The sequence below is a fragment of the Chiloscyllium punctatum genome, chromosome 4 (genome assembly GCF_047496795.1).
Source record: "Chiloscyllium punctatum isolate Juve2018m chromosome 4, sChiPun1.3, whole genome shotgun sequence".
In the NCBI taxonomy this organism is placed as follows: Eukaryota; Metazoa; Chordata; class Chondrichthyes; order Orectolobiformes; family Hemiscylliidae; genus Chiloscyllium; species Chiloscyllium punctatum.
In genome coordinates this window covers 5,733,439-5,760,608 of record NC_092742.1, presented here as the reverse complement: position 1 = coordinate 5,760,608, position 27,170 = coordinate 5,733,439, and the positions used below count along the sequence as shown (strand labels likewise).

At 46.1% G+C, this 27,170-nt stretch overlaps 1 protein-coding gene across 4 annotated transcripts in view; it reads left to right on the top strand.

The window, feature by feature from the left end:
- The window catches only part of esr2a (estrogen receptor 2a), a 342,469-nt gene that overhangs the window by 192,040 nt on the left and 123,259 nt on the right, over positions 1-27,170 (top strand). For all 4 annotated transcript variants that reach the window (XM_072568010.1, XM_072568009.1, XM_072568012.1 and 1 more), the window contains exon 3: positions 25,312-25,478. In XM_072568010.1, coding sequence (XP_072424111.1) covers positions 25,312-25,478 — 167 coding nt within the window. The remainder of the gene's footprint in view (positions 1-25,311; positions 25,479-27,170) is intronic.

The window sequence follows — 27,170 nt, the reverse complement described above, 5'->3', positions numbered from 1 at the left end:
CTGTCCCACACTAAATGGAAAATCATTACTGCCCCACAATAAACAGGAAATCATTGCTAACCCGCACTAAATGGAAAATTATTACTCTCCCGCACGAACAGGAAATCATTACTGTCCCACACTAAACGGAAAAACATTACTGTCCCACACTGACAGGAAATCATTACTGTCCTTCACTCAACAAAAAATCATTACTGTCCCACACTAATAAGAAATCATTACTGACCCACACAAACATAAATAATCACTGTCCCACACTTAACAGAAAATCATAACTGTCCCACACTAACAGGAAGTCATTACTGTCCCACACTAATACAAAATCATCACGATCCCACACTAAATGGAAAATCATTACTGTGCCACACGAACAGTAAATCATTACTGTCCCACACTAAACAGAAAATCATTACTGCCCCACACTGACAGTAAATCATTACTGTCCCTCACTCAACAAAAAATCATTACTGTCCCACACTAAACAGGAAATTATTACTGTCCCACAGTAAACGGAAAATCATTACTGTCCCACACTAAATGGAACGTCATTACTATTTCACACTAAAGAAGAAATCATTACTGTCCCACAGTAAACAGGAAATCTTTACTGTCCCACACTAAACTGAAAATGTCCCATAATAAACAGAAAACCATTACTGTCCCACATTAACAGCAAATCATCACTGTCCCACACTAAATGGAAAATCATTACTGCCCCACAATAAACAGGAAATCATTGCTAACCCACACTAAACAGAAAATTATTACTCTCCCGTGCGAACAGGAAATCATTACTGTCCCACAGTAAACTGAAAGTTATTACTGTCCCACACTGACAGGAAATCATTACTGTCCTTCACTCAACAAAAAATCATTACTGTCCCACACTAAACAGAAAATCATTACTGTCCCACAATAACAGGAAGTCATTACTGTCCCACACTAAACAGAAAATAATTACTGATCCACACTAAATGGAAAGTCATTACTGTCCCACACTAACAGGAAATCATTACTGTCCTACACTAACAGGAAATCATTACTGTCCCACATTAAACAGGAAATCATTACTGTCCCACATTAAACAGGAAATCATTACTGTCCCACACTAAACAGGAAATCATTACTGATCCACACTAATAGTGCAGGACATTAATTATTTCCTATTAGTGTGGATCAGTAATGATTTCCTGTTTAATGTGGGACAGTAATGATTTCCTGTTTAATGTGGGACAGTAATGATTTCCTGTTAGTGTAGGACAGTAATGATTTCCTGTTAGTGTGGGACAGTAATGACTTTCCATTTAGTGTGGATCAGTAATTATTTTCTGTTTAGTGTGGGACAGTAATGACTTCCTGTTATTGTGGGACAGTAATGATTTTCTGTTTAGTGTGGGACAGTAATGATTTTTTGTTGAGTGAAGGACAGTAATGATTTCCTGTCAGTGTGGGACAGTAATAACTTTCAGTTTACTGTGGGACAGTAATGATTTCCTGTTCGCACGGGAGAGTAATAATTTTCTGTTTAGTGTGGGTTAGCAATGATTTCCTGTTTATTGTGGGGCAGTAATGATTTTCCATTTAGTGTGGGACAGTGATGATTTGCTGTTAATGTGGGACAGTAATGGTTTTCTGTTTATTATGGGACATTTTCAGTTTAGTGTGGGACAGTAAAGATTTCCTGTTTACTGTGGGACAGTAATGATTTCTTCTTTAGTGTGAAATAGTAATGACGTTCCATTTAGTGTGGGACAGTAATGATTTTCCGTTTACTGTGGGACAGTAATAATTTCCTGTTTAGTGTGGGACAGTAATGATTTTTTGTTGAGTGAGGGACAGTAATGATTTACTGTCAGTGTGGGGCAGTAATGATTTTCTGTTTAGTGTGGGACAGTAATGATTTCCTGTTAGTGCGGGAGAGTAATAATTTTCCATTTAGTGTGGGTTAGCAATGATTTCCTGTTTATTGTGGGACAGTAATGATTTTCCATTTAGTGTGGGACAGTGATGATTTGCTGTTAATGTGGGACAGTAATGGTTTTCTGTTTATTATGGGACATTTTCAGTTTACTGTGGGACAGTAAAGATTTCCTGTTTACTGTGGGACAGTAATGATTTCCTGTTTAATGTGGGACAGTAATGTTTTCCCGTTTAGTGTGGGACTTTAATAATTTCCTGTTAGTGCAGGACATTAATTATTTCCTAACAGGAAATTATTAAAGTCCCACACTAAACGGGAAAACATTACTGTCCCACATTAAACAGGAAATCATTACTGTCCCACAGTAAACAGGAAATCTTTACTGTCCCACACTAAACTGAAAATGTCCCATAATAAACAGAAAACCATTACTGTCCCACATTAACAGCAAATCATCACTGTCCCACACTAAATGGAAAATCATTACTGTCCCACAATAAACAGGAAATCATTGCTAACCCACACTAAATGGAAAATTATTACTCTCCCGCACTAACAGGAAATCATTACTGTCCCACACTAAACAGAAAATTATTACTGTCCCACACTGACAGGAAATCATTACTGTCCCTCACTCAACAAAAAATCATTACTGTCCCACACTAAATGGAAAGCCATCACTGATACACACTAAACAGAAAACCATTACTGTCCCGCACGAACAGGAAATCTTTACTGTCCCACACTAAACGGAAAATTATTACTGTCGCATACTAAACAAAAAATCATTACAGTCCCACACTAACAGAAAGTCATTCCTATCCCACAGGAAACGGAAAATCGTTACTGTCCCACCCGAACAGGAAATCATTACTGTTCCACACTAACAGGAAATCATTACTGTCTTATACTAAACAGAAAATTATTACTGTCCCACACGAACAGAAAATCATTACTGTCCCACACTAAACAGAAAATTAGTACTGTCCCACACTTACAGGAAATCATTACTGTCGCGCACTCGACAAAAAATCATTACTGTCCCACACTAAACAGCAAATCATTACTGTTCCACACTAACAGGAAATCATTACGGTCCCACACTAAACAGAAAATCATTACTGTCCCGCATGAACAGGAAATCATTACTGTCCCACACTAAATGGAAAATCATTACTGTCCCACACTAAACAGAAAATCATTACTGTCACATACTAACAGGAAATCATTACTGTCCCACACTAAACAGAAAATCATTACTGTTCTACACTAAACGGAAAATCATTACTGTCCGACCCGAACAGGAAACCATTACTCTTCCACACATACAGGAAATTATTACTGTCCCACAATAAACAGAAAATCATTACTGTTCTACACTAAACGGAAAATCATTACTGTCGCACCCGAATAGGAAATCATTACTCTTCCACACAAACAGGAAATCATTACTGTCCCACACTAATAGGAAATCATTACTGTCCTACAGTAAACGGAAAATCACTACTGTCCCACACTAAATGGAAAATCATTAATGTCCCACTCTAAACGAGAAATCATTACTGTCCCACAGTAAACAGGAAATTATTCCTGTCCCACACTAAACGGGAAATCATTATTGTCCCACACTAACAGGAAATCATTACTGTCCCACACCCAACTGAAAATGATTAGTCTCACACGAACAGGAAATCATTACTGTCGCACACTAAATGGCGAATCATTGCTGTTCCACACTAAACAGGAAATCATTACTGTCCCACAGTAAACAGAAAATCCTTACTGCTCCACATTAACAGGAAACCATTACTGTCCCAAACTAACAGGAAATCATTACTGTCCAACAATGAACAGAATATCATTACTGTCCCACACTAAACTGAAAATTATTACTGACCCACACTAAACGGGAAATCATTTCTGTCCCACACTAAACAGAAAATTATTACTGTCCTGCACTAACAAGAAATCATTACTGTCCCACACTAAACAGGAAATCATTACTGTCCCACACTAAACTGAAAATGTCCCATAATAAACAGAAAACCATTACTGTCCCACATTAACAGGAAATCATCACTGTCCCACACTAAATGGAAAATCATTACTGTCCCACAATAAACAGAAAATCATTGCTAACCCGCACTAAATGGAAAATTATTACTCTCCCGCACTAACAGGAAATCATTACTGTCCCATACTAAACAGGCAATTATTACTGTCCCACACTGACAGGAAATCATTACTGTCCCTCACTCAACAAAAAATCATTACTGTCCCACACTAAATGGAAAATCATTCCTGTCCCACACTAAATGGAAAATCATTCCTGTCCGACAATAAACAGAAAGTCATTACTGTCCCACACTAATACGAAATCATCACTGTCCCACAATAGATTAGATTCCTTACAGTGTGGAAACAGGCCCTTCGGCCCAACAAGTCCACACCGCCCCGCCGAAGCATAACCTACCCATATCCCTACATGTACATCTACATCTACCCCTTACCTAACACTACGGGCAATTTAGCATGTCCAATTCACCTGACCTGCACATCTTTGGACTGTGGGAGGAAACCGGAGCACCCGGAGAAAACCCACGCAGACACGGGGACAATGTGCAAACTCCACACAGTCAGTCGCCTGAGGCGGGAATTGAACCCGGGTCTCCGGCGCTGTGAGGCAGCAGTGCTAACCACTGTGCCACCGTGCCGCCCACAGGCGACTGACTGTGTGGAGTTTGCACATTCTCCCCGTGTCTGCGTGGGTTTCCTCCGGGTGCTCCGGTTTCCTCCCACACTCCAAAAGATGTGCAGGTCAGGTGAATTGGCCATGCTAAATTGCCCGTAGTGTTAGGTAAGGGGTAGATGTAGATGTAGGGGTATGGGTGGGTTACGCTTCGGCGGGGCGGTGTGGACTTGTTGGGCCGAAGGGCCTGTTTCCACACTGTAAGTAATCTAATCTAATCTAATCTAATCTAATCTAATCTAATCTAATAACAGGAAGTCATTACTGTCCCACGCTAAACAGAAATTAATTACTGATCCACACTAAATGGAAAGCCATTACTGTCCAACACTTAACAGAAAATCATTACTGTCCCACAATAACAGGAAATCATTACTGTCCCACACTAAACAGAAAATAATTACTAATCCACACTAAATGGAAAGTCTTTATTGTCCCACACTAACAGAAATAATCACTGTCCCACACTAAACAGAAACTCATTACTGTCCTGCACTAAACACGAAATCATTACTGTCCCACAGTAAACAGAAGATAATTACTGCTCAACACTAATTGGAAATCATTACTGTCCCGCACTAACAGGAAAGTCATTCCTGTCCCACACTGACAGGAAATCATTACTGTCCACAATAAACAAAAAATTATTATTGTCCCACACTGAACAGAAAATCACTACTGTCACACACTAAATGAGAAATCATTACTGCCCCACAGTAAACAGGAAATCATTGCTGACCCACACTCAACTGAAAATTATTACTGTCCCTCACTAACAGGAAATCATTACTGTTCCACAATAAACAGAAAATTATTACTGTTCCACACTAACAGGAAATCATTACTGTCCTGCACGAACAGGAAATCATTTCTGTCCCACACTAAATGGAAAATTATTACTGTCCCACACTAACAAGAAATCATTACTGTCCCACACTAAACAGACAATCATTACTGTCCCCCACTCAACAGAAAAACATTACTGTCCCACACTAACAAGAAATCATCACTGTCCCACACTAAATGGAAAATCATTACTGTCCCACACTAAATGAGAAATCATTACTGTGCCACAATAACAGAAAATCATTACTGTGCCACACGAACAGTAAATCATTACTGTCCTACACTAAACAAAAAATCATTACTGTTCCACAATAACAGCAAATCATTACTGTCATACACTTAACAGTAAATCATTACTGTCCCACACTAACAGGAAAACATTACTGTCCCACAATAAACAGAAAATTATTACTGTCCCACACTAACAGGAAATCATTACTGTCCCACACTAAACAGAATATTATTACTGTCCCACACTAACAAGAAATTACTGTTCCACACTAAATGGAAAATCATTACTGTCCCACACTAACAGGAAATCATTACTGTCCCCCACTCAACAGAAAATCATTACTGTCCCACACTAATACGAAATCATGACTGCCCGCATTAAACAGAATGTTATTACTGTCCCATACTAAAAAGATATTCAATATTGTTACACACTAAACAGAAAATCATTACTGTCCCGCACTAACTGGAAATCATTACTGTCAAGCATTAACAAGAAATCATCACTGTCCCATACTAAATGGAAAATCATTACTGCCCCACACTAAGAGGAAATCATTCCTGTCCCACGATAAACAGAAAATTATTACTGTTCCACACTATCAGGAAATCATTTCTGTCCCACACTAAATGAGAAATCATTACTGTCCCACACTAACAGGAAATCATTACTGTCCCACACTCAACTGTAAATTATTGCAGACCCGCACGAACAGGAAATCATTACTGTCCCACACTAAACTGAAAATGTCCCATAATGAACAGAAAACCATTATTGTCCCACATTAACAGGAAATCATTACGTCCAACAATAAACAGAATATCATTACTGTCCCACACTAAACGGAAAATTATTACTCTCCCTCACGAACAGGAAATCATTACTGTCCCACACTAAACAGAAAATCATTACTGCCCTACACTGACAGGAAATCATTACTGCCCCTCACTCAACAAAAAATCATTACTGTCCCGCACTAACTGGAAATCATTACTGTCACGCATTAACAAGAAATCATCACTGTCCCATACTAAATGGAAAATCATTACTGCCCCACACTAAGAGGAAATCATTCCTGTCCCACGATAAACAGAAAATTATTACTGTTCCACACTATCAGGAAATCATTTCTGTCCCACACTAAATGAGAAATCATTACTGTCCCACACTAACAGGAAATCATTACTGTCCCACACTAAACTGAAAATGTCCCATAATGAACAGAAAACCATTATTGTCCCACATTAACAGGAAATCATTACGTCCAACAATAAACAGAATATCATTACTGTCCCACACTAAACGGAAAATTATTACTCTCCCTCACGAACAGGAAATCATTACTGTCCCACACTAAACAGAAAATCATTACTGCCCTACACTGACAGGAAATCATTACTGCCCCTCACTCAACAAAAAATCATTACTGTCCCACACTAAACGGAAAAACATTACTGTCCCACACTGACAGGAAATCATTACTGCCCCTCACTCAACAAAAAATCATTACTGTCCCACACTAAACGGAAAAACATTACTGTCCCACACTGACAGGAAATCATTACTGTCCCTCACTCAACAAAAAATCATTACTGTCCCACACTAAACGGAAAATCATTACTGTCCCACACTGACTGGAAGTCATTACTGTTGCACACTAAACAGAAAATCATTACTGTCCCGCACTAACAGGAAATCGTTACTGTCCCACACTAAACGGAAAGTCATTTCTGTCCCACACTAACAGGAAATCATTACTATCCCACACTAAACAGAATATCATTACTGTCCCACGCTAACAGGAATTCATTACTGTCCCACACTGATACGAAATCATGATGATCCCACACTAAATGGAAAATCATTACTGTGCCACACGAACAGTAAATCATTACTTTCCCACACTAAACAGAAAATCATTACTGCCCCATACTGACAGGAAATCATTACTGCCCCTCACTCAACAAAAAATCATTACTGTCCCACACTAAACGGAGAATCATTACTGTCCAAATTAATCAGGAAATCATTACTGTCCCGCACTAACAGGAAATCATTATTATCCCACATTAAATGGAAAATCATTACTATCCCTCACTAAAGGGAAAGTCATTACTGTCCCACACTAATACGAAATCATCACTGTCCCACACTAAACGGACAGTCATTTCTGTCCCACAATAAATGGAAAATCATTATTGTGCCACGCTAACAGGAAATCATTACTGTTCCACACTGACAGGAAATCATTACTGTCCCATACTAAACAGAAAATCATTACTGTCCTACAGTAAACAGAAAATCTTTACTGTGCCACAATAACAGGAAATCATCACTGTTCCACACTAAGAAGTAAATCATTACTGACCCACACTAAACGGAAAATCATTACTGTCCCGCACTGACTGGAAGTCATTACTGTCGCACACTAAAATGAAAATCATTACTGTCCCGCACTAACAGGACATCATTACTGTCCCACACTATACGGAAATTCATTTCTATCCCACACTAACAGGAAATCATTACTGCCCCTCACTCAACAAAAAATCATTACTGTCCCACACTAAACGGAAAAACATTACTGTCCCGCACTGAAAGGAAATCATTACTGTCCCTCACTCAACAAAAAATCATTACTGTCCCACACTAAACGGGAAATCATTACTGTCCCACACTAAACAGCAAATCAGTACTGATCCACACTCTTAGGAAATAATTACTGTCCTGCACTAACAGGAAATCATTACTGTCCCACACTAAACAGGAAATCATAACTGCCCACACTAACAGAAAATCATTACTGTCCCACACTAACCAGAAAGTCACGACTGTCCCACACTAAGAGGAAGTCATTACTGTCCAAATTAATCAGGTAATCATTACTGTCCCACACTAACAGGAAATCATTATTGTCCCACATTAAATGGAAAATCATTACTATCCCTCACTAAAGGGAAAGTCATTACTGTCCCACACTAATACGAAATCATCACTGTCCCACACTAAACGGAAAATCATTACTGTACCACACTAACAGGAAGACATTACTGTCCCACACTAATATGAAATCATCACTGTCCCACACTAAACACAAAATCATTTCTGTCCCACACTGAACGGAAAATCATTATTGTGCCGCACTAACAGGAAATCATTACTGTTCCACACTGACAGGAAATCATTACTGTCCCATACTAAACAGAAAATCATTACTGTCCCACAGTAAACAGAAAATCATTACTGTGCCACAATAACAGGAAATCATCACTGTCCCACACTAAGCAGTAAATCATTACTGACCCACACTGACTGGAAATCATTACTGTCGCACACTAAACAGAAAATCATTACTGTCCCACACTAACAGGAAATCATTACTGTCCCACACTAATACGAAATCATCACAATCCCACACTGAACGGAAAATCATTACTGTGCCACACGAAACAGTAAATCATTACTGTCCCACACTAACAGAAAATCATTACAGTCCCACAGGAAACGGAAAATCATTACTGTCCCACACTAAACAGGAAATCATTACAGTCCCACATTAAACAGAAAATTATTAATGTCCCACACTAAACAGGAAATCATTGCTGTCCCACACTAAACACAAAATCATTACTGTTCCACACTGACAGGAAATCATTACTGTCCCATACTAAACAGAAAATCATTACTGTCCCACAGTAAACAGAAAATCATTACTGTCCCACACTAACAGGAAATCATTACTGTCCCACACTAAACTGAAAATTATTACTGTCCTGCACTGACAAGAAATCATTACTGTCCCACACTAACAGAAAAGTCCCACACTAATACGAAATCAACACTGTCCCACACGAAACGGAAAATCATTACTATCCCACACTAAACGGAAAACCATTATTGTGCCACAATAAGAGGAAATCATCACTGTCCCACACTAAGCAGTAAATCATTACTGACCCACACTGAGAAGAAATCATGACTGTCCCACACTCAATGAAAAATCATTACTGTTCCGCACTAACAGGAAATCATTACTGTCCCAAACTAAATGGAAAGTCATTACTGTCCCACACTAATACAAAATCATTACTGTCCCATACGAAACGGAAAATCATTACTGTGCCACACGAACAGTAAATCATTACTGCCCCACACTCAACAAAAAATCATGACTGTCCCACACTAAACGGAAAATCATTCCTGTCCCACACGAACAGGAAATCATTACTGTCCCACAATAAACAGAAAATTATTATTGTCCCACACTAAACAGAAAATCATTACTGTCCCACACTAATACGAAATCATGACTGCCCACATTAAACGGAAAGTTATTACTGTCCCACACTAAAGATATTCAATATTGTTCCGCACTAAACACAAAATCATTACTGTCCCACACTAACAAGAAATAATTACTGTCCCACACGAACAGGAAATCATTACTGTCCCACACTAAACAGAAACTTATTACTGTCCCACACTAAACAGAAAATCATTACTGTCCCACACTAATACGAAATCATCATTGTCCCACACTTAACAGAAAATCATTACTGTCCCACAATAACAGGAAATCATTACTGTCCCACACTAAACAGAAAATAATTACTGATCCACACTAAATGGAAAGTCTTTACCGTCCCACACTAACAGGAAATCATTACTGTCCTACACTAACAGGAAATCATTAGTGTTCCACACCAAACAGAAACTCCTTCCTGTCCTGCCCTAAACACGAAATCATTACTGTCCCACAGTAAACAGAAGATCATTACTGCTCCACACTAACTGGAAATTATTACTGTCCCGCACTAACAGGAAATCATTACTGTCCCTCATTCAACCAAAAATCATTACTGTCCCACACTAAACGGAAAATCATTCCTGTCCCACACGAACAGGAAATCATTACTGTCCCACAATAAACAAAAAATTATTATTGTCCCACACTGAACAGAAAATCATTACTGTCCCACACTAATACGAAATCATGACTGCCCACATTAATCGGAAAGTTATTACTGTCCCACACTAAAGATATTCAATATTGTTCCACACTAAACAGATAATCATTACTGTCCCACACTAACTGGAAATCATTACTGTCGCACATTAACAAGAAATCATCACTGTTCCACACTAAATGGAAAATCATTACTGCAACACCCTAACAGGAAATCATTACTGTCCCACAGTAAACGGAAAATAATTACTGTCCCACACTAAATGGAACATCATTACTGTCCCACACTAAATGAGAAATCATTACTGTCCCACAGTAAACAGGAAATCATTACTGTCCCACACTAACAGGAAATCATTACTGTTCCACACTCAACTGTAAATTATTGCAGTCCCGCACGAACAGGAAATCATTACTGTCCCACACTAAACTGAAAATGTCCCATAATAAACAGAAAACCATTACTGTCCCACATTAACAGGAAATCATCACTGTCCCACACTAACAGGAACTCATTACTATCCCACACTAAACGGAAACCATTATTGTGCTGCAATAAGAGGAAATCATTCCTGTCCTACACTAAACGGAAAATTATTACTGTGCCACAACAACAGGAAATCATCACTGTCCCACACTAAGCAGTAAATCATTACTGTCCCACACTAAATGAAAATTCATTACTGTCCCACACTAAACGGAAAGTCATTTCTGTCCCACACTAACAGGAAATCATTTTTGTCCCACACTAAATGGAAAATTGTTACTGTCCCACAATAACAGGAAATCATTACTGTCCCACACTAACAGGAAATCATTACTGTCCCACACTAACAGGAAATCATTAATGTCCCACATTAAACAGAAAATCATTACTGTCCCACACTAATACGAAATCATCACTGTCCCACACTAAACGGAAAATCATTACTGTCCCATACTAAACAGATATTCATTATGGTTCCACACAAACAGGAAACTATTACTGTCCCAAACTAAACGGAAAATCGCACAATAAACAGAAAATTATTACGGTTACGCACTAAACGGAATGTCATTACTGTCCCACACAAACAGAAAATCACTGCTGTCCCACACTAAGCACAAAATCGTTACTGTCCCACACTAACAGGAAATCATTACAGTCTCACACTAAATGGAAAGTCATTACTGTCCCACACTAACAGCAAATCATTACTGTGCCACACTAAATGGGAAATCATTACTGATCCACACTAACAGGAAATAATTACTGTCCCGCACTAACAGGAAATCATTACGGTCCCACATTAAACGGAAAATCATTACTGTCCCACACTAAACGGAAAATTATCACTGACCCACACTAAACAAGAAATCTTTACAGTCCCACACTGATACGAAATCACCACTGTCCCACACTAAACGGAAAATTATTACAGTCCCACACTAACAGGAAATCATTACTGTCACACATTAAACAGGAAATCATTACTGATCCACGCTAACAGAAAATCATTACTGTCCCACACTAGATAGAAAATCATTACTGTCCCACACTAAACAGGAAATCATTACTGGGGTAAAAACAATAACTGCAGATGCTGGAAACCAAATTCTGAATTAGTGGTGCTGGAAGAGCACAGCAGTTCAGGCAGCATCCAACAAGCAGCGAAATCGACGTTTCGGGCAAAAACCCTTCATCCTGATGAAGGGCTTTTGCCCGAAACATCGATTTCACTGCTCGTTGGATGCTGCCTGAACTGCTGTGTTCTTCTAGCACCACTAATCCAAGAAATCATTACTGTCCCACGCTAAACACAAAAACAATACTGTCCCACACTAAATGGAAAATAATTACTGTCCCACACTAACAGGAAATCATTACTGTCACACACTAAACGGAAAATCATTACTGTCCCACACGTAGCAGAATATCATTACTGTCTCATACTAACAGGAAATCATTCGTGTCCCACACTAAACAGAAAATCATCACAGTCCCAAACTAACAGGAAATCATTACTGTCCTTCACTAAACAAAATATCATTACTGTCCCACACTAAACAGAAAATCAGTACTGTCCCACACTAAACACAAAAGCATTACTGTCCCAGACTAAAAGGAAATCAATACTATCCCACACGAACAGGAAATCATTACTGTCCCACCTTGGACATAAAATGATTACTGTCCGTCACTAAAAGGAAAATCATTACTGTCCCACGCTAATTGGAAAATCATTACTGTCCCACACTAACAGAAAAACATTACGGTCCCACACTAACCTGAAAATCATTACTGTCCCACACGTAGCAGAATATCATTACTGTCCCACACTGACAGGAAATCATTGCTGTCCCACACTAAACAGAAAATCATTACTGTCCCACACTAACAGGAAACCATTACTGTCCCACACTAAACAGAAAATCATTACTGTCCCACACAAAATGGAAAATCATTACTGTCCCACGCTAACAGGAAATCATTACTGTCCCACACGAAACGGAAAATCATTGCTGCCCCACACTAACCGAAAATCACTAGTGTCCCACACTAAAAAGAAAATCAGTACTGTCCCACACTAATACGGAATCATTACTGTTCCACACTGAACGGAAAATCATTTCTGCCCCACATTAACAGGAAATCATTACTGTCCCACACTAAACGGAAAATCATTACTGTCTCGCACTAACAGGAAACCATGACTGTCCCCCACTAAATGGAAAATCATTACTGTCCCACACAAAATGGAAAATCATTACTGTCTCACATTAAACAGGAAATCATTACAGTCCCACACTGAACAGAAAATCATTACTGATCCACACTAAACACAAAAACATTACTGTCCCACACTAATACGAAATCATCACGATCCCACATTAAACGGAAAATTATCACCATCCCACATTAACAGGGAATCATTACTGTGCCACACTAAACACAAAAGCATTACTATCCCACACGAAACAGGAAATCATCACTGTCTCACACTAAACAGAAAATCATTACTGTCCCACACTAACAGGAAATCATTACTGTCCCCCACTAAACGGAAAGTCATTACTGTCCGACAGTAACAGGAAATCATTACTGTCCCACACTAACAGGAAATCATTACAGTCTTACACTGAACAGAAAATCATTACTGATTCACACTAAACACAAAAACATTACTGTCCCACACTAATACGAAATCATCACTGTCCCACATTAAACGGAAAATTATTACTGTCCCACATTAACAGGAAATCATTACTGTCCCACACTAAACAGAATATCTTTACTGTCTCACACTTCCACCACACAACACACCAGATGGCCTCCTTCTTTAGAGACCGCAATTTCCCTTCCCACGTGGTTAAAGATGCCCTCCAACACATCTCATCCACATCCCGCCCCTCCGCCCTCAGACCCCACCCCTCCAACCGTAACAAGGACAGAACGCCCCTGGTGCTCACCTTCCACCCTACCAACCTTCGCATAAACCAAATCATCCGCCGACATTTCCGCCACCTCCAAAAAGACCCCACCACCAGGGATATATTTCTCTCCCCACCCCTTTCCGCCTTCCGCAAAGACCGTTCCCTCCGTGACTACCTGGTCAGGTCCACACCCCCAAACAACCCACCCTCCCGTCCTGGCACCTTCCCCTGCCACCGCAGGAACTGTAAAACCTGCACCCATACCTCCTCCCTCACTTCTATCCAAGGCCCTAAAGGAGCCTTCCACATCCATCAAAGTTTTACTTGCACATCCACGAACATCATTTATTGTATCTGTTGCTCCCGATGCGGTCTCCTCTACATTGGGGAGACTGGGCGCCTCCTGGCAGAGCGCTTCAGAGAACATCTCCGGGACACCCGCACCAATCAACCACACCGCCCCGTGGCCCAACATTTCAACTCCCCCTCCCACTCTGCCGAGGACATGGAGGTCGTGGGCCTCCTTCACTGCTGCTCCCTCACCACCAGACGCCTGGAGGAAGAACGCTTCATCTTCCGCCTCGGAACACTTCAACCCCAGGGCATCAATGTGGACTTCAACAGTTTCCTCATTTCCCCTCCCCCCACCTCACCCTAGTTCTAAACTTCCAGCTCAGTAACTGTCCCCTTGACTTGTCTGGACTTGTCCTACCTGCCTATCTCCTTTTCCACCTATCCACTCCACCCTCTCCTCCCTGACCTATCACCTTCATCCCCTCCCCCACTCACCTATTGTATTCTATGCTACTTTCTCCCCACCCCCACCCTCCTCTAGCTTATCTCTCCGCCCTTCAGGCTCACTGCCTTTATTCCTGATGAAGGGCTTTTGCCCGAAACGTCGATTTCGCTGCTCGTTGGATGCTGCCTGAACTGCTGTGCTCTTCCAGCACCACTAATCCAGAAAGTCATTACTGTCCCATACTAACAGGAAATCATCACTGTCACACAAAACCACAAATTCATTGCTGTTCCACACTAAATGGAAAATCATTACTGTCCCACCTTAACTGCAAATCATTACTGTTCCACACTAAACGGAAAATCATTACTGTCCCACACGAAATGGAAAATCATTACTGTCCCACACTAACAGGAAATCATTACTGTCCCACACTAACAGGAAATCATTACTGTCCCACACTAACCAGAAAGTCATTACTGTCCCACAGTGAACAGAAAATCTCAAACCTCGTGTGTCTGTGTATTTGTCAGGGAGATAGAGAGTGTGTGTGTTTCTCTGTGTCTGTGTGAGTGAGAGCGAGGGTGTGTGTGTGACTCTGTGTTTGTCTGAGTGAGAGGGAGAGTGTGTGTGTGTGTGTGTCTCTCTGTGTCTGTGTGAGTGAGAGGGAGAGTGTGTGTTTCTCTCTGTGTCTGTGTGAGTGAGAGGGAGAGTGTGTGTGTGTGTGTCTCTCTGTGCCTGTGTGAGTGAGAGGGAGAGTGTGTCTCTCTGTGTCTGTCTGAGTGAGACAGAGAGAGTGTGTGTCTCTGTGTCTGTGTGAGTGAGAGGGAGAGTGTGTGTGTGTCTCTCTGTGTCTGTGTAAGTGAGAGGGAGAGTGTGTGTGTCTCTCTGTGTCTGTGTGTGTGTGAGAGAGTGTGTGTTTCTCTGTGTGTGTGTGAGTAAGAGGGGAGTGTGTGTGTGTGTCCCTGTATCTGTGTGAGCGAGAGGGAGAATGTGCATCTCTTTGTGTCTGTGTGAGTGAGAGGGAGAGTGTGTATGTCTCTCTGCGTCTGTGTGAGTGAGATAGGGAGTGTATGTTTCTTTCTGTGTCTGTGTGAGTGAGAGGGAGAGAGTGTGTGTCTCTCTGTGTCTGTGTGAATGAGAGGGAGAGAGTGTGTGTCTCTCTGTGTCTGTGTGAGTGAGAGGGAGAGAGTGTGTGTCTCTCTGTGTCTGTGTGAGTGAGAGGGAGAGAGTGTGTGTCTCTCTGTGTCTGTGTGAGCGAGAGGGAGAGTGTGTGTCTCTCTGTGTTTGTGTAGTGAGAGGGAGAGTGTGTGTGTCTCTCTGTGTCTGTATGTGTGTGAGAGAGTGTGTGTTTCTCTGTATCTGTGTGAGTAAGAGGGAGTGTGTGTGTGTGTCCCTGTACCTATTTCAGTGAGAGGAAGTGTGTGTGTGTCTCTCTGTGCTTGTGTGAGCGAGAGGGAGAGTGTGTCTGTGTCTCTCTGTGTCTCTGTGATTGAGAGGGAGAGTGTATGTGTGTTTCTCTGTCTGTGTGAGTGAGAGGGAGAGTGTGTGTGTCTCTGTGTCTGTGTGATTGAGAGGGAGAGTGTGTGTGTGTGTTTGTCTGTGTGAATGAGAGGGAGAGTGTGTATCTCTGTACGTCTGTGTGTGTGAGAGGGAGAGTATGTGTGTCTCTGTGTCTGTGTGAGTGAGAGGGAGAGTGTATGTGTCTCTCTGTGTCTGTGTGAGTGAGAGGGATAGAGTGTGTGTCTCTCTGTGTCTGTGTGTGTGAGGGAGTGTGTATCTCTGTGTCTGTGTGAATGAGAGGGAGAGTGTGTATCTCTCTACGTCTCTGTGCGTGAGAGGGAGAGTATGTGTGTTTCTCTGTCTGCGTGAGTGAGAGGGAGAGTGCATGTGACTCTGTGTCTGTATGAGTGAGAGGGAGAGTGTGTGTGTCTCTCTCTGTGTCTGTGTGTGTGAGAGGGAGAGTGTGTGTGTGTCTCTCTGTGTCTGTGTGAGTGAGAGGGAGAGTGTGTGTGTGTCTCTCTGTGTCTGTGTAAGTGAGAGGGAGAGTGTGTGTGTCTCTCTGTGTCTGTGTGTGTGTGAGAGAGTGTGTGTTTCTCTGTGTGTGTGTGAGTAAGAGGGGAGTGTGTGTGTGTGTCCCTGTATCTGTGTGAGCGAGAGGGAGAATGTGCATCTCTTTGTGTCTGTGTGAGTGAGAGGGAGAGTGTGTATGTCTCTCTGCGTCTGTGTGAGTGAGATAGGGAGTGTATGTTTCTTTCTGTGTCTGTGTGAGTGAGAGGGAGAGAGTGTGTGTCTCTCTGTGTCTGTGTGAGTGAGAGGGAGAGAGTGTGTGTCTCTCTGTGTCTGTGTGAGCGAGAGGGAGAGTGTGTGTCTCTCTGTGTTTGTGTAGTGAGAGGGAGAGTGTGTGTGTGTGTTTCTCTGTCTGTGTGAGTGAGAGGGAGAGTGTGTGTGTCTCTCTGTGTCTGTATGTGTGTGAGAGAGTGTGTGTTTCTCTGTATCTGTGTGAGTAAGAGGGAGTGTGTGTGTGTGTCCCTGTACCTATTTCAGTGAGAGGAAGTGTGTGTGTGTCTCTCTGTGCTTGTGTGAGCGAGAGGGAGAGTGTGTCTGTGTCTCTCTGTGTCTCTGTGATTGAGAGGGAGAGTGTATGTGTGTTTCTCTGTCTGTGTGAGTGAGAGGGAGAGTGTGTGTGTCTCTGTGTCTGTGTGATTGAGAGGGAGAGTGTGTGTGTGTGTTTGTCTGTGTGAATGAGAGGGAGAGTGTGTATCTCTGTACGTCTGTGTGTGTGAGAGGGAGAGTATGTGTGTCTCTGTGTCTGTGTGAATGAGAGGGAGAGTGTGTGTGTCTCTCTGTGTCTGTGTGAGTGAGAGGGATGGAGTGTGTGTCTCTCTGTGTCTGTGTGTGTGAGGGAGTGTGTATCTCTGTGTCTGTGTGAATGAGAGGGAGAGTGTGTATCTCTCTACGTCTGTGTGCGTGAGAGGGAGAGTATGTGTGTTTCTCTGTCTGTGTGAGTGAGAGGGAGAGTGTATGTGACTCTGTGTCTGTATGAGTGAGAGGGAGAGTGTGTGTGTCTCTCTCTGTGTCTGCGTGAGTGAGAGGGAGAGTGTGTGTGTGTCTCTCTCTCTGTCTGTGATTGAGAGGGAGAGTGTATGTGTCTGTGTGAGTGAGAGGGAGAGTGTGTGTCTCTCTGTGTTTGTGTAGTGAGAGGGAGAGTGTGTGTGTGTGTTTCTCTGTGTGAGTGAGAGGGAGAGTGTATGTGTCTCTCTGTGTCTGTATGTGTGTGAGAGAGTGTGTGTTTCTCTGTATCTGTGAGAGTAAGAGGGAGTGTGTGTGTGTGTCCCTGTACCTGTTTCAGTGAGAGGGAGTGTGTGTGTGTCTCTCTGTGCTTGTGTGAGCGAGAGGGAGAGTGTGTCTGTGTCTCTCTGTGTCTCTGTGATTGAGTGGGAGAGTGTATGTGTGTTTCTCTGTCTGTGTGAGTGAGAGGGAGAGTGTGTGTGTGTCTCTCTGTGTCTGTGTTCGTGATAGGGAGAGTGTATGTGTCTCTGTGTCTGTGTGATTGAGAGGGAGAGTGTGTGTGTGTGTTTGTCTGTGTGAATGAGAGGGAGAGTGTGTATCTCTGTACGTCTGTGTGTGTGAGAGGGAGAGTATGTGTGTCTCTGTGTCTGTGTGAGTGAGAGGGAGAGTGTGTGTGCGTGTCTCTCTGTGTCTGTGTTCGTGAGAGCGAGAGTGAGTGTGTGTCTCTCTGTGTCTGTGTGAGTGAGAGGGAGAGTGTGTGTGTCTCTCTGTGTCTGTGTGAGTGAGTGGGAGAGTGTGTGTGTCACTCGGTGTCTGTGTGAGTGAGAGGGAGAGTGATTGTGTCTCTCTCTGTGTCTGTGTGAGTTAGTGGGAGAGTGTGTGTCTCTGTCTGCGTCTGTGTGAGTGCGAGGAGAGTGTGTATCTCTCTGTGTCTGTGTGAGTGAGAGGGAGAGTGTGTGTTTCTGTGTGTGTTTGTGTGTGTGAGAGAGGGACAGTGTACGTGTGTCTCTCTCTGTGTCTGTGTGAGCAAGAGGGATAGTGTGTGTATGTTTCTCTGTCTGTGTGAGCGAGAGAGAGTGTGTGTATTTCTCTACGTCTGTGTATGTGAGAGAGAGAGTGCGCGTCTCTGTCTGTGTCTGTGTGTGCGAGAGGGAGAATGTGTGTGTCTCTCTGTGTCTGTGTGATTGAGAGTGAGAGTGTGTGTGTGTTCCTCTGTGTCTGCGTGAGTGAGAGGGAGAGTGTGTGTGTCTCTGTGTGTCTGTGTGAGTGAGTGGGAGAGAGTGTGTGTCTCTGTGTCTGTGTGATTGAGAGGGAGTGTGTGTGTGTGTGTGAGTGAGAGGGAGAGAGTGTGTGTCTCTCTGTGTCTGTGTGTGTGAGAGGGAGAGTGTGTGTGTCTCTCTGTGTCTGTGTGTGTGAGAGGGAGAGTGTGTGTGTGTCTCTGTGTCTGTGATTGAGAGGGAGAGTGTATGTGTCTGTGTGAGTGAGAGGGAGAGTATGTGTGACTCTGTGTCTGTGTGAGTGAGAGGGACAGTGTATGTGACTCTCTGTGTCTGTGTGAGTGAGAGGGACAGTGTATGTGACTCTCTGTGTCTGTGTGAGTGAGAGGGACAGTGTATGTGACTCTGTGTCTGCGTGAGTGAGAGGGAGAGAGTGTATCTCTCTACGTCTATGTGAGTGAGAGGGAGAGTGTGTGTGTCTCTCTGTGTCTGTGTGTGTGAGAGGGAGAGTGTGTGTGTCTCTCTGTGTCTGTGTGTGTGAGAGGGAGAGTGTGTGTGTGTCTCTGTGTCTGTGATTGAGAGGGAGAGTGTATGTGTCTGTGTGAGTGAGAGGGAGAGTATGTGTGTCTCTGTGTCTGTGTGAGTGAGAGGGACAGTGTATGTGACTCTCTGTGTCTGTGTGAGTGAGAGGGACAGTGTATGTGACTCTGTGTCTGTGTGAGTGAGAGGGACAGTGTATGTGACTCTATGTCTGTGTGAGTGAGAGGGACAGTGTATGTGACTCTCTGTGTCTGTGTGAGTGAGAGGGACAGTGTATGTGACTCTCTGTGTCTGTGTGAGTGAGAGGGACAGTGTATGTGACTCTGTGTCTGTGTGAGTGAGAGGGAGAGTGAGTGTGTGTCTCTCTCGGTGTCTGTGTGAGTGAGAGGGAGAGTGTGTGTTTGTGTGTGAGAGAGAGAGGGAGCGTGTACGTGTGTCTCTTTACGTCTGCGTCAGTGAGAGGGAGAGAGTGTATCTCTATGTCTGTGTGTGTGAGAGGGAGAGTGTGTGTGTCTCTCTGTGTCTGTGTGTGATGAGTGAGAGAGTGTGTGTGTCTCTCTGTGTCTGTGTGAGTGAGTGGGAGAGAGTGTGTGTGTGTGTGTGTCTCTGTGTCTGTGTGATTGAGAGGGAGTGTGTGTGTGTGTGTCTGTGTCTGCGTGAGTGAGAGGGAGAGAGTGTGTGTCTCTCTGTGTCTGTGTGAGTGAGAGGGAGAGAGTGTGTGTCTCTCTGTGTCTGCGTGAGTGAGAGGGAGAGAGTGTGTGTCTCTCTGTGTCTGTGTGTGTGAGGGAGTGTGTATCTCTGTGTCTGTGTGATTGAGAGGGAGAGTGTGTGTGTCTGTGTGTGTGAGAGGGAGAGTGTGTATCTCTCTACGTCTGTGTGCGTGAGAGGGAGAGTATGTGTGTTTCTCTGTCTGTGTGAGTGAGAGGGAGAGTGTATGTGACTCTCTGTGTCTGTGTGAGCGAGAGGGAGAGTGTGTGTATCTCTCTGTGTCTGTGTAAGTGAGAGGGATAGAGTGTGTGTCTCTCTGTGTCTGTGTGTGTGAGGGAGTGTGTATCTCTGTGTCTGTGTGAATGAGAGGGAGAGTGTGTGTGTCTCTCTCTGTGTCTGTGTGTGTGAGAGGGAGAGTGTGTATCTCTCTATGTCTGTGTGTGTGAGAGGGAGAGTATGTGTGTCTCTCTGTGTCTGTGAGAGTGAGAGGGACAGTGTATGTGACTCTCTGTGTCTGTGTGAGTGAGAGGGAGAGTGTATGTGTGTGTTTCTCTGTCTGTGTGAATGAGAGGGAGAGTGTGTATCTCTCTACGTCTGTGTGAGTGAGAGGGAGAGTGTGTGTGTGTGTTTCTCTGTCTGTGAGTGAGAGGGAGTGTGTATGTGACTCTCTGTGTCTGTGTGAGTGAGAGCGAGAGTGAGTGTGTGTCTCTCTGTGTCTGTGTCTGTGTGAGTGAGAGGGAGAGTGTGTGTGTCTCTCTCGGTGTCTGTGAGAGTGAGAGGGAGAGTGTGTGTGTCTCTTGGTGTCTGTGTGAGTGAGAGGGAGAGTGTGTGTGTGTGTGTGTGTGAGAGAGAGAGGGAGAGTGTACGCGTGTCTCTTTGCGTCTGCGTCAGTGAGAGGGAGAGAGTGTGTGTCTCTCCCTGTGTCTGTGATTGAGAGGGAGAATGTATGTGTCTCTGTGTGTGTGTGTGTGTGTGTCTCTGTGTGTGCGTGAGTGAGAGGGAGAGAGTGTGTGTCGCTCTGTATCTGTGTGAGTGAGAGGGAGAGTGTGTGTCTGTGCATGTCTGTGAGTGAGAGGGAGTGTGTGTGTGTGTTTCTCTGTGTCTGTGTGAGCGAGAGGGAAAGTGTGTGTGTGTTTCTCTGTGTGAATGAGAGGGAGAGTGTTATCTCTCTACGTCTGTGTGCGTGAGAGGGAGAGTGTGTGTGTGTTTCTCTGTCTGTGTGAGTGAGAGGGAGAGTGTGTGTGTGTTTGTCTGTGTGAGTGAGAGGGAGAGTGTGTGTGTGTTTGTCTGTGTCTGTGTGAGTGAGAGGGAGAGTGTGTGTGTTTCTCTTTGTCTGCGTGAGTGAGAGGGATAGAGTGTGTATCTCTCTGTGTCTGTGAGTGTGAGAGAGACTGTGTGTCTCTCTATGGCTGTGTGAGCGAGAGGGAAAGTGTGTGTGTGTTTCTCTGTGTGAATGAGAGAGAGTGTGTTATCTCTCTACCTCTGTGTGCGTGAGAGGGAGAGTGTGTGTGTGTTTCTCTGTCTGTGTGAGTGAGAGGGAGAGTGTGTGTGTGTTTCTCTGTCTGTGTGAGTGAGAGGGAGAGTGTGTGTGTGTCTCTCTGTGTCTGTGTGAGTGAGAGGGAGAGTGTGTGTGTGTCTCTCTGTGTCTGTGTGAGCGAGAGGGAGAGTGTGTGTGTCTTTCTGTGTCTGTGTGAGCGAGAGGGAGAGTGTGTGTGTCTTTCTGTGTCTGTGTGTGTGAGAGGGAGAGAGTGCGTGTGTCTCTCTCTCTGTGTCTGTGTGAGTGAGTGAGAGAGGGTGTGTGTGTGTGAATGGTTGTGTGTGTGTGGGTGTGTGTGTAAGTGTGTGGGTGTGTGTGTGGGTGATTGTATGGGTGTCTGTGTGGGTGGGTGTGTGTGTGGGTATGGGAGTGGGTGGTTGTGTGTGTGTGGGTGGTTGTGGGGGTGTGTGTGGGTGTGTGTGGGGAGTGTGTGGGTATGTGTGTGTCTGTGTGTGTTTGAGTGGGTGTGTGTGTGTGTCTGTGTGGATGGGTGTGTGTGTGTCTGTGTGTGGGGGTGGGTGTGTGTGTCTGTGTGTGGGGGTGGGTGTGTGTGTCTGTGTGTGGGGATGGGTGTGTGTGTCTGTGTGTGGGTGTGTGTGTGTGTCTGTGTGTGGGTGCCTGTGTGTGTGGGGGTGTGTGGGTGTGTCTGTGTGTGGGGTTGGGTGTGTGTGTCTGTGTGTGGGGATGGGTGTGTGTGTCTGTGTGTGGGTGGGTGTGTGTGTCTGTGTGTGGGTGCCTGTGTGTGTGGGGGTGTGTGGGTGTGTCTGTGTGTCTGTGTATGTGGGGAGGGTGTGGGTGTGTGTGTGTGTCTGTGAGTGTGTGTCTGTGCATGTGCGTGTGTGTGTATCTGTGTGTGTGTATGTGAGTGTGTGGGTGTGGGTGTGAGTGTGTGTCTGTGTGCGCGTGTGTTTGTGTCTGTGGGTGTGTGTGAGTGTGTATCTGTGCGTGGGTGTGTGTGTCTGTGCATCTGAGCGTGTGTGTGTGCCTGTGTTCGTGTGTATATGTGTGTGTCTGTGTGTGTGTGTGTGTGTCTCTGTGTGTGTGTGTGTGTATATGTGTGTATATCTGTGTGTGTCTGTGCATGTGTGTGCATGTGTGTGTGTGTGTATATGTGTGTATATCTGTGTGTGTCTGTGCATGTGTGTGCATGTGTGTGTGTGTATGTGTGTGTGTCTGTGTGTGTGTGCGTGTGTGTGTATATGTGTGTATATCTGTGTGTGTCTGTGCATGTGTGTGTGTGTATGTGTGTGTGTCTGTGTGTGTGTGCGTGTGTGTGTATATGTGTGTATATCTGTGTGTGTATGTGTTTGTGTCTGTGTGTGTGCGTGTGTGTGTGTGTCTGTGTGTTTGTGTGTGTCTGTTCTGTGTCTGTGTGTGTGTGTGTGTCTGTTCTGTGTCTGTGTGTTTGTGTGTGTCTGTTCTGTGTCTGTGTGTGTGTGTGTGTGTGTCTGTGTGTGTTCACGATCTCGTTGAGGGAGTTGGATGATGTTCGGAGTTGGTTCCGTGATGCAGAGTGTGATTTCAGGAGGTTAATCTCTGACAGATCTCACCAGGAGTCACATGATTTGTCCCAGAGAACCAGAGCTCATTCTTTACTCCTGTCAAACAACCCCCTCCTCCTCCAGAACCTCCTCCTCCAGAACCCCCTCCTCCAGAACCCCCTCCTCCAGAACCACCTCCTCCAGAACCCCCTCCTCCAGAACCACCTCCTCCTGCAGAACCCCCTCCTCCAGAACCACCCCCTCCTCCAAAACCACCCTCTCCTCCAGAATCCCCTCCTCCAGAAACACCCCCTCCTCCAGAACCCCCTCCCCCAGAACCACCCCCTCCCCCAGAACCACCCCTCCTCCAGAACCCCCTCCTCCAGAAGCCCCTCCTGCAGAACCACCCCCTCCCCCAGAACCACCCCTCCTCCAGAACCCCCTCCTCCAGAACCATCCCCTCCTCCAGAACCACCCCCTCCTCCAGAACCCCCTCCTCCAGAACCACCCCCTCCAGAACCAACCCCTCCTCCAGAACCCCCTCCTCCAAAACCACCCCCTCCTCCAGAACCACCCTCTCCGCCAGAACCCCCCCCTCCAGAACCACCCCTCCTCCAGAACCCCCTCCTCCAGAACCACCCCCTCCTCCAGAACCCCCTCCCCCAGAACCACCCCCTCCTCCAGAACCACCCCCTCCTCCAGAACCCCCCTTCCAGAAGCTCCTCCTCCAGAACCCCCTCCTCTAAAACCTTCTCCTCCAGAAGCCTCTTCCTCCAGAACCCCCTCCACTAGAACCTCCCCCTCCTTCAGAACCTCCTCCTCCAGATCCCCTCCTCCTGAACCTCCACCTCCTCTAGAACCCCCTCCTCCAGAACCCCCTCCTTCTCCAGAATCACCACCTTCATCTCCAACTCCTCTTTCTCCAGACCCTTCTCGAATCTCTTCATTCCTCCTTTTGCACCCTCTTGATCTTGAACACTCTACCATTAGTGGGTGTGCCCCTTCCCCCTCAGCAGACTTGGGAAAAGACTTTGTCTATTTATCATATCCATGCCCCTCATGATTTTGTAAACCTCTATGAGGTCACCCCTCAGCCTCCGACGCTCCAGGGAAAACAGCCCCAGCCTGTTCAGCCTCTCCCTATAGCTCAAATCCTCCAACCCTGGCAACATCCTTGTAAATCTTTTCTGACCCCTTTCAAGTTTCACAACATCTTTCCGATAGGAAGGAGACCAGAATTACACGCAATATTCCAACAGTGGCCTAACCAATGTCCTGTACAGCTGCAACACGGTCTCCCAGCTGTACTGAGGGAACATCATACTTTTGGAGGGTCAGTGCTGAGGGAGTGTCATACTGTCGGAGGGTCAGTGCTGAGGGAGTGGGCACTGTCGGAGGGTCAGTGCTGAGGGAGTGCCGTACTGTCAGAGGGTCAGTGCTGAGGGAGTGCCGCACTGTCGGAGGGTCAGTGCTGAGGGAGTGGGCACTGTCGGAGGGTCAGTGCTGAGGGAGTGCCGCACTGTCGGAGGGTCAGTGCTGAGGGAGTGCCGCACTGTCGGAGAGTCAGTGCTGAGGGAGTGCCACACAGTCAGAGGGTCAGTGCTGAGGGAGTGCCGCACTGTCAGAGGGTCAGTGCTGAGGGAGTGCCGCACTGTCGGAGGGTCAGTGCTGAGGGAGTGCTGCACTGTCGGAGGGTCAGTGCTGAGGGAGTGCTGCACTGTCGGAGGGTCAGTGCTGAGGGAGTGCCGCACTGTCGGAGAGTCAGTGCTGAGGGAGTGCCACACAGTCAGAGGGTCAGTGCTGAGGGAGTGCCGCACTGTCAGAGGGTCAGTGCTGAGGGAGTGCCGCACTGTCGGAGGGTCAGTGCTGAGGGAGTGCCACACTATCGGAGGGTCAGTGCTGAGTTTCTGGTGATATATAAATGCAAATTGTTTGTTTCTCTTCATTAGGGAGCATTTGAGGAAAAAGCCGGTGCCGCCCAGCTCCTCCATGAACAATGTCTGCTCGAGGAGAGATGCCCACTTCTGTGCCGTTTGTAATGATTTTGCTTCGGGTTATCACTATGGAGTCTGGTCATGTGAGGGATGCAAAGCTTTCTTCAAACGAAGCATCCAGGGTAAGGGGCCCCTCTGCTGCTGATTCTGTGATGCATTCGTTCAGGTTAAAGGCGCTAGCAAAATGAAGATGATGGCTGTGCCCAGAGGAAATATGAAAGGTTGTGTTTGTGATTGTCACAGGCCAGAGTGAGAGGTGAACTGTCCTCCTCTGTTCTGGAACTCAGTTCATTCGACTTTTAACATTTAATTACCCCTTTTTACAGACTTCAGCAATGAGTTCCCACAAAACCCTCTTTAAACCCCCTCAAATACCCCCTCCCTCACCAACACCTTCCCTTCCTCACCCACCCCCTTCCCCTCCCTCACACACCCCCTTCCCCTCCTTCACAGACCCCCATCCCCTCCCTCACACACCCCCTTCCCCTCCTTCACCCACCCCCTTCCCTCCCTCACACACCCCCTTCCCCTCCCTCACCCTCCCTCTCCCACCCCCTTCCCACCCTCACCCACCCCCTTCCCCTCCCTCACCCACCCCCTTCCCCTCCCTCACCCACCCCCTTCCCCTCCCTCATCCACCCCCTTCCTCTCCCTCACCCATCCCCTTCCTCTCCCTCACCCACCCCCTTCCCCTCCCTCACACACCCCCTTCCCCTCCCTCACCCACCCCCTTTCCACCCTCACCCACCCCATTCCCCTCCCTCACCCACCCCCTTCCCCTCCCTCATCCACCCCCTTCCTCTCCCTCACCCATCCCCTTCCCCTCCCTCATCCACCCCCTTCCTCTCCCTCACCCACCCCCTTCCCCTCCCTCACCCACCCCCTTTCCACCCTCAACCCCATTCCCCTCCCGCACCCACCCCCTTCCCCTCCCTCATCCACCCCCTTCCTCTCCCTCACCCATCCCCTTCCTCTCCCTCACCCACCCCCTTCCTCTCCCTCACCCACCCCCTTCCCCTCCCTCATCCACCCCCCTTCCTCTCCCTCACCCACCCCCTTCCCCTCCCTCACCCACCCCCTTCCCCTCCCTCATCCACCCCCTTCCTCTCCCTCACCCACCCCCTTCCCCTCCCTCACCCACCCCCTTCCCCTCCCTCACCCACCCCCTTCCCCTCCCTCACCCACCCCCTTCCCCTCCCTCATCCACCCCCTTCCTCTCCCTCACCCACCCCCTTCCCCTCCCTCACCCACCCCCTCCCCCCACCCACAACCACCCCTTCCCCTCCTCACCCACCCCATTCCTCTCCCTCACCCACCCCCTTCCCCTCCCTCATCCACCCCCTTCCTCTCCCTCACCCATCCCCTTCCTCTTCCTCACCCACCCCCTTCCTCTCCCTCACCCACCCCCTTCCCCTCCCTCATCCACCCCCTTCCTCTCCCTCACCCACCCCCTTCCCCTCCCTCACACACCCCCTTCCCCTCCCTCACACACCCCCTTCCCCTCCCTCACCCTCCCTCACCCACCCCATTCCCCTCCTCACCCACCCCCTTCCCCTCCCTCACCCACCCCCTTCCCCTCCCTCACCCACCCCCTTCCGCACCCTCACCCATCCCCTTCCCCTCCCTCACCCTCCCTCACCCACCCCATTCCCCTCCTCACCCACCCCCTTCCCCTCCCTCACCCACCCCCTTCCCCTCCCTCACCCACCCCATTCCACTCCCTCACCCACCCCCTTCCCTCCCTCACCCACCCCCTTCCCCTCCCTCACCCGCCCCTTCCTCTCCCATCCACTCCCTCACCCGCCCCTTCCCCA